The sequence below is a fragment of the Heteronotia binoei genome, chromosome 5, assembly GCF_032191835.1.
Source record: "Heteronotia binoei isolate CCM8104 ecotype False Entrance Well chromosome 5, APGP_CSIRO_Hbin_v1, whole genome shotgun sequence".
Lineage (NCBI taxonomy): Eukaryota > Metazoa > Chordata > Lepidosauria > Squamata > Gekkonidae > Heteronotia > Heteronotia binoei.
In genome coordinates, this window is record NC_083227.1 from 22,897,151 (window position 1) to 22,904,946 (window position 7,796).

The window sequence follows — 7,796 nt, forward strand, 5'->3', positions numbered from 1 at the left end:
ATCATAGAGTTGGAAGGGACCCCCAGGGTCCAACCCCCTGCACAATACAGGAAACTCACAAATACCTCCCCCTAAATCCACAGGATCTTCACTGCTGTCAGATGGCCATCAAGCCTCTTTTTAAAAACTTCCAAGGAAGGAGAGCCCATCACCTCCCGAGGAAGCCTGTTCCACTGAGATGGGGGGAGGTAGAAAGAAAGCAACTTTAACTTTAAATGCATTTTCCAATCCACCTGTTGATTTGGTTTGGAGAAGTGATTTAAAGAGACAACTGCCTTTTCCAAGCTGGCCAATGGGGTGGTGGGGGCTTCAAGAGCCACACAATATGTGTTAAAGAGCCACAGTTTGGCCCCCCTGTCATAGACTGACAACCGGGTAATAAAATGCAATGGGAAAAAATGTAAACTAGTACCACAGCTAAAGTATATTGATTTATTTTTAACAGCACCCCTCTGTGGGGGGGGGATTCTTTAATGCTGAGAAAGGTCCTGCAGAGTAGGCAATATTCAATGCAACAGAGTTTTGTCCATGTGTATCCTCATGTGTCTAATAAGATTCTCGCGCCGATTGAAGCGTTCCCCGCATTTTGAGCAGTCATAGGGCTGCTCCCCCGTGTGGATTCTCTGATGGCGGAGGAGGTCTGGGCTCCAATTGAAACTTTTCCCGCATTCTAAGCATTTGTACTGTTTCTCTCCTGTGTGGACTCTTTGATGGCTGATCAGGTTCTGACTCCGGTTGAAGCTTTTCCCGCAGTGGGAGCACATATATGGCTTCTCTCCAGTGTGGATTTTCTGATGGCTAATCAGGGACTGGCTCAGACGGAAGCTTTTCCCGCACTCGTAGCATTCATACAGTTTGTCCTCCGTGTGGCTGCTCTGGTGTCGCGTGAGGTTCTGGCTTCTGCTGAAGCTCTTCCCGCATTCGGAGCATTTGTACAGCTTCTCCCCTGTGTGGATTCTCTGGTGGCTAAGGAGGTTTTGGCGGCGATTGAACGTTTTCCCACATTCGGAGCATTTATACGGTTTCTCTCCCGTGTGGGTCCTCTGGTGGCTGATCAACGATTGGCTCAAATCAAAGCTTTTCCCACACTCGTAGCACTCGTACGGTCTTTCCCCGGAGTGGATTCTCTCGTGCCGATTCAGGCTGGATTTGTCACCAAAGGTCTTGCTACAAACCGAGCACATGTAGGGCTTCTCTCCCGTGTGGATTCTCTGGTGGGAAGCAAGGTTCGCGTTCCGACTGAAGCTCTTCCCGCAGTACAAACACTGGTACGGTTTTTCTCCCGTGTGGGTTCTCTGGTGTCGCTTAAGGTTCGAGTCGTCTCTGAATATTTTCCCACACACTGTGCACGTATTTTTATTTTCACCTATGTGTATTGTTTCTTGTATTTCTGGGAAGTCAGGTTTTTTGAAAGAAAAGGATTCTTTTCTCCAGGTCTCCATTATGCCCCCTGCTTGATCTTCCAGCTTTTCTTCCATCTCCTGACACACAGCTCTTTCTGGCAAGGCACCAGTTTGCTTTCCCTGATTCTCACTCTCCTGCCTGCTACCTGGTGGAGTAAAAGAGAGAAATACTTAAAGACATCCAAGGAACAGACCAAATTAACTGAATGCCAAACAACAGAGCTGGGTTTAATACCATACCCTTTCACTGCAGAAGCCACTGACCTTCATACATCTGACAAAGTGGGCTTTCGGCTCACAAAAATCCATGCCACAATAAATTCCATGACGTGTCAACGATTTGTTGTTCCTTCTGCTACAGCACAAATGCTCCTGACGAATGCAAGAAGCCGATTTATAGGGACTGAGACTAAGTGGTCTATCCAGGTCCGTATGATATTTGAGAGCCAGTTTGGTGTAGTGGTTAAGTGTGCGGACTCTTATTTGGGAGAACCAGTTATGATTCCCTACTCCTCCACTTGCAGCTGCTGGAATAGCCATGGGTTAGCCATAGCTATCTCAGAGCTGTTCTTGAAAGGGCAGCGTCTGCGAAAGCTCTCTCAGCCCCACCCACCTCATAGGGTATCTGTTGTGGTGGAAGAAGATAATTGAGATTGTAAGCCACTCCGAGACTCTGATTCAGAGAGAAGGGCAGGGTATAAATCTGCAGTCTTCTTCTTCTAATGTCCCCTTCTCCAGAAATCTGTAAACTGCTGTACTTGTGACCAATGTTCCCTCTAAGCTACAGAGTCTTGTGAGCAAAAATTCTACTTTGTGAGCTATTGGTATTCAAGTTGTGAGCATAAATTATTGTGCTCTGGGGTTATCCTTCCTGAGCTAAGACAAAAATGCGTGCGCTGTCTACGAGCTAGCTCATGCTAACTCCGCTTAGAGGGAACACTGCTTGTGGCACACGTCACTCATTCTGAAAGAAAACATTTTTGTAGTCTTTTTGTGCTCCCTGAAATGTTCCTGTTCTAATTTTCAGTGAGTAGGATAGCTTAAAAGACATTTTTTTTCCTTTCACCATCGCTGCAGTCAACTTAGGGTGACCCTTTAGGTTTTTCAAAGCAAGAGACATTCAGAGGTGGTTTTCCACTACATTCCAAAAAGGGGGAAGAAACCCTAACCAGACTTTTTTTTTAAAAGGACTTTCCAAAATTCTCCAATTTTTTCATCGGGAGCATACATTTTCCAAAAATGTGGAGGGCAGGAAGCTTTAAAAATCTGAATGTTTCCTCCCCGCCAGACTTTCAGAGACATTTTACATTGCTACTGAAGGGGAAATGGGGGGAAAGGAGCAAAGGTGACTAAACCAAGGGTGATTTTTTGTTTGTTTGTTTGTTTTAAAGAAGACATGGCTCACTGTACCTTTTAGTCAAACTGCTACCCATCCAACACATCACTACGAAATTACGGGAGTTTTGTACTGTGCAACCTGATAGAGAACATAAGAATGTACAAAGAGCCCTGCTGGATCAGGACCTGTTAAAGACATCCACTGGAAAACCGGGCTTATTCTAACCACGGTCAGCTTGTGGATCTAGGGTTTGGCTCCCAAGCAATAATTCAAATCCTAGCTTGCCTTGACAAACCCTGATTCCATCCCTTTCACACTGGCCTGGAAGTGGGCAAGGACAGATTCAGAGAACAGATGCCTGCATTCATATGTCGTATGCACAGAGGCCGTGGCTCAGAGGCAGAGCATCTGCCTGGCGCGCAGAAGGTCACAGGTTCAGTCCCTGATTTCTCCAGCTAACAAACCTGGCAGGAGAGTGACGTGAAAGACTTCTGCCTAAGACCCTGGAGAGCTGCTGCCAGTCTGAGTAGACAATACCAAAGGATAAATGTAATTTAATTTGGACCATGTGATTTAAAATATAAAAAGGACAAGATCTTTTGCTGTGGAGATGTAGGGGATTTGCCAAGAGAAGAAAACAAGCTCCTGATGTGGGCACCGTGAAAGGAAGCATGATGTGGGATACTTTCCTGGGGTTTTAGCAGAGAGTTAAAGAAAAACACCAAAACCATTAAGCTGCCTTATAAATTAAATCAGCTCAGCTCCTCTGATTCACAGCCACTTTCTAGAGCCCTAAGGCTAAGGTGTTTATTTTTAAAAAAAATATTTTCAGACCAAAGCACTCAAATCTGATTTAAGATCTACCAATAAAAATCCCCCTTAAGAAGAAGACAAAGAATTGCAGAATCAGAGATTCAGAGCAGTTTGCAATCTCCTTTATCTTCTTCCCCCACAACAGACACCCTGTGAGATGGGTGGGGCTGAGAGAGCTCTCCCAGAAGCTGCCCTTTCAAGGACAACTCTGCGAGAGCTATGGCTGACCCAAGGCCATTCCAGCAGGTGCAAGTGGAGGAGTGGGGAATCAAACCCGGTTCTCCCAGATAAGAGTCCGCGCACTTAACCACTGCATCAAACGTTAAGACCAAATGCAGCTACCAGAGATTCTCCTTCTGGGGAACTGATCCCGGGACCTTATGGTTGCAATGCCAGGACTCAGATCAAAACTGATACAGAACTGCTTTAATCAAAGCCATCTTCCTTAATGTTGTCTGTTCGATACCTCGAGCAGAAAAAGATCTTTCCCCAGACTTGCTACCAGAGATCTAATTGATTTTTTACCCTGCCTTTTGCCCAAAGCAGTTCACATCATTCTCCTTTCCTCGGTTTCATCCCCTCAGCAACCCTGCAAGATAGGTTAGGCCAGGGGTGGCCAAACTGCAGCTTGGGAGCCACATGTGGCTCTTTCACACATTTTGTGTGGCTCTTAAAGCCCCCCGCCCCATCGGCTGGCATGCAGAAGGCATCTCTCTTTAAATCACTTTGCCAAGCCAGCCAGCAGAATGCAATTAAAGTTGCTTTCTTTTTACCTCTCCCTCCTCCATCTATTTTCCTTCCTTTCTTCAAACACCTGATGCTCATGTCCTGAAGCTCTCAAACATCTGACGTTTATTCTATGCGGCTCTTATGTTAAGCAAGTTTGGCCACCCCTGGTTTGGGTTGAAGTGTCACTTAGTGTTTGTAGAATCTTTCGGCTCAAGTGCCGTGTTCTACTGGAGAAAGTTTTCCTTCCAGACGTTTCGTTCTCAGCTGCGGAGAACATCCTCAGAACAATCTCAATGCACAGCAGCCAAGAAGGTCAGAGCGCCTGCTCCGGCTGCAACGCCACTGAGGATGTTCTCCGCAGCTGAGAACGAAACGTCTGGAAGGAAAACTTTCTCCAGTAGAACACGGCACTTGAGCCCGAAAGATTCTACAAACCCTAATGATGTTACCAGCCGTGAAAACCTGAAATCTTTGATAGTGTCACTTAGCCCAATGTCCCCCAGCAAGCGTCCTTGGCACAAATGGAGATTCTAACCTGGATCTCCCAGATACTAGTATGACTCTCTTAACTACAACACCATGCTGTCTCTCTTTGCACTGGGGGTGCCAGAGACCTGAACTGTGACTTCCTGTATGCAAAGGACTTTTCTATCATAAGTTGAGGCCCAGTCCAATTCACTGAAAGAGCTTCCCCTTTTTTGGGTACATAGCATAACAACCAACAGACATTTGGTTTTGTACACCAAATCTTTAACTGACCAGGCATGAAACTAGCTGTCTAGATACAGCAAAAATGAAGATTCCCACCCCCCCCCCCCCCCCGCATTTGAGACTGGAGTTTTTACTAACCTTCCATGGCAGCTCCTGTCTAGTTCTTAAGTCTGGGTTATACATGCAGCAGAGAAATAGGATAGGACCAGCTCAATGAAATGGGTAGTGCCAATCAGTGTTCCTTCTAGTCTGAGTGAGTGTGAGCTAGCTCACAGTTCTTTTTAGCCTCCAGCTCACGCATTTTTGTCTTAGCTCAGGAAAAATGGCTCCAAAGCAAACTAATTTATGCTGTAATATAATAATAATAATACTTTTTATTTGTATCCTGCCCTCCCCGCCAGGGCAGGCTCAGGGCGGCTCACAGCATACGAATATAAAAATACAATAAAACCATACATAGTAATTACAGTTACAATTATAAAATCATCATTAAATCATTAACAACTTACATTAAAATTAACATTGTGGTGCTATAACTTAGGTCTTTAATAAAATTCAGTGGCTAAAACACGTCCAGCGAGACTTTCTTGACTCGGTATTAGGTGAAGGCTATTTTGAAGAGGTAGGTCTTACAGGCCCTGCGGAATTGGTCTAAACATTGCAGGGCCCGTACCTCCTCCGGGAGTTGATTCCACAGCAGTGGGGCTGCAATGGAGAAGGCCCAATCCCGGGTGGTCTTCAATCTGGCCTCCCTTGGCCCAGGGATATTCAGCTGGTTCTTTCCAGCTGACCTCAGTGCTCTCTGGGGTTCATATGGGGAGAGACGGTCCCTCAAGTAGGCAGGTCCTCGGCCATATAGGGCTTTAAAGGTGATAACCAGCACTTTGTAACGGACTCGGTACACCACTGGCAGCCAGTGCAGTCCGCGTAGACCCGGCTGTATGTGCTCCCATCTTGGGAGCCCCAACAGCAGCCTAGCCGCCGCGTTCTGCACCAGCTGCAGCCGCCGAGTTTGGCACAAGGGCAGCCCCATGTAGAGGCCGTTACAGTAGTCCAGTCTCGAGGTGACCGTAGCATGGATCACCGTTGCTAGGTCCCGGCGCTCCAGGAAGGGGGCCAACTGCTTCGCCTGTCGAAGGTGAAAGAATGCGGACTTGGCAGTGGCCGATATCTGTGCCTCCATTGATAATGAAGGCTCCAGAAGAACCCCCAAGCTCTTGACCCTGTAGCTTGCAACTATAAAGCCACTAGCTCACAAAGTAGAATTTTTGCTCACAAGACTCCGCAGCTTAGAGGGAACATGGGTGCCAATGTTTTTAAAATGTCCCCCATGTAGAAAAAATAGCAGCTTCCCTGCAAGCAGGATGCTAGAACAGCAGGGAATAGGCAGCTCTAATACCCTTCTCCCTTATGAGTTAGCTCTTTACTCACAGGGAGATTTTCATTGGGGGAGACTTCAGGCACTCTCAGCTGCTTTATACCAACTCAAATCTTTGGTCTCTCGAGGTCAGTTTTGTCTACTCAAACTGAGCATGGCTCTCTGTGATTTCAGGCAGAGGTCTTTCATATCACCTGCTACCTGACCTTTTTAACTTGAGACCCAGGAGATTAAACATGGAGTGTCCTGTATACAAGGTGAGTGCTCTGCCTTTGAACCACACATAGGGTTGCCATTCCCCAGGCAGGGGGTCCCCCGGTTTGGAGGCCCTCCCCCCCACTTCAGGGTCATCAGTAAGCAGGGGCAGGGAGGGAAATTTCTGCTGGGCACTCCATTATTCCCTATGGAAACCGATTCCCACAGGGTATAATGGAGACTTGATCTGCAAGTATCGGGGGCTCTGAGTGGAGGCTGTTTTTTGAGGAAGAGGCACCATATTTGCAGCATAGCGTCCAGTGCCTCTCCCCAAAATATCCTCCAAGTTTCAAAAGGATTGGACCAGGAGGTCCAATTTTATGAGCCCAAGAGAAGGTGCCCCTCTCCTTCATTATCTCCAGTGGAGGGAAGGCATTTAAAAGGTGTGCTGTCCTTTTAAATGTGATGGCCAGAACTCCCTTTGGAGTTCAATTATGCTTGTCACAACCTTGCTCCTGGCCCCACCCCCAAAGTCCGCAGATATTTCTTGAATTGGATTTGGCAACCCTAATTCACACCCCTGTCCCATTTAATCCACTCGCTCACAGTCTGATGCGGTGTCCAGCAAGGCTCGCCAACGACAGAGGAGGTGGCAAACCCTTAACCGGGATAGAAAAGTTTGAGTCCAGTGGCACCTGTATCGCTTCAGTCCAACACGGCTACCCACCAGAACCTTATCTGGGATGTACCGTTTCAGGTGCAAATCTGGATTCACGGAAATCAACGCGCCTCCCTGCAAGCCGATTCCCCGCATGCAGAACACTAACACAGACACCACTGCAAAGGATTTATAGTCTAGCCTGAAATGTTTGGTTTCCTATATGCAGGGACACTTTTATTGAGGTACAACCAGTCCTATATTGGCTCCCCTCCTTAAAGCCTAGATGCAATTTCACCAGCTCTGTGTCATCTACACTTTCCCGCACAGCACTCACCGCTCATCCTGACTCCGTGGGAAATACAAGGCCCACTTTCCCACGGTGCTGGGCGGGCCAGGAAGTAGCTTAAACAACTTCCTTTCCTCTCCTTATTGGCCTCTCTAGGATGGCCACTCTGTCAGTTTAACCCTATAGGGCGAATCGCGATTACCTCCCAACTGAGATGAAAACCAACCCGCGCCAGCCGGGACATCAGAGCCCGGCTCGTTTATATTGGCAGGTCTAGCTCC

At 47.2% G+C, this 7,796-nt stretch overlaps 1 protein-coding gene across 2 annotated transcripts; it reads right to left on the reverse strand.

The window, feature by feature from the left end:
• Positions 1-418: 418 nt before the first annotated feature.
• Positions 419-7,752, reverse strand: LOC132571201 (zinc finger protein 501-like). Of its 2 annotated transcripts, none has more exons than XM_060237905.1 (2): positions 7,564-7,752; positions 419-1,549 (listed from the first exon to the last, which is right to left on the reverse strand). In XM_060237905.1, exons 1-2 carry the CDS (start codon positions 7,568-7,570, stop codon positions 507-509), a joined length of 1,050 nt encoding a protein of 349 aa, XP_060093888.1. In that variant the 5' UTR covers positions 7,571-7,752; the 3' UTR covers positions 419-506. The 2 variants fall into 2 exon arrangements, with proteins under 2 accessions (XP_060093888.1, XP_060093887.1); XM_060237904.1 differs by lacking the exon at positions 7,564-7,752 and adding an exon at positions 1,668-1,776.
• Between the last annotated feature and the right edge of the window lie 44 nt (positions 7,753-7,796).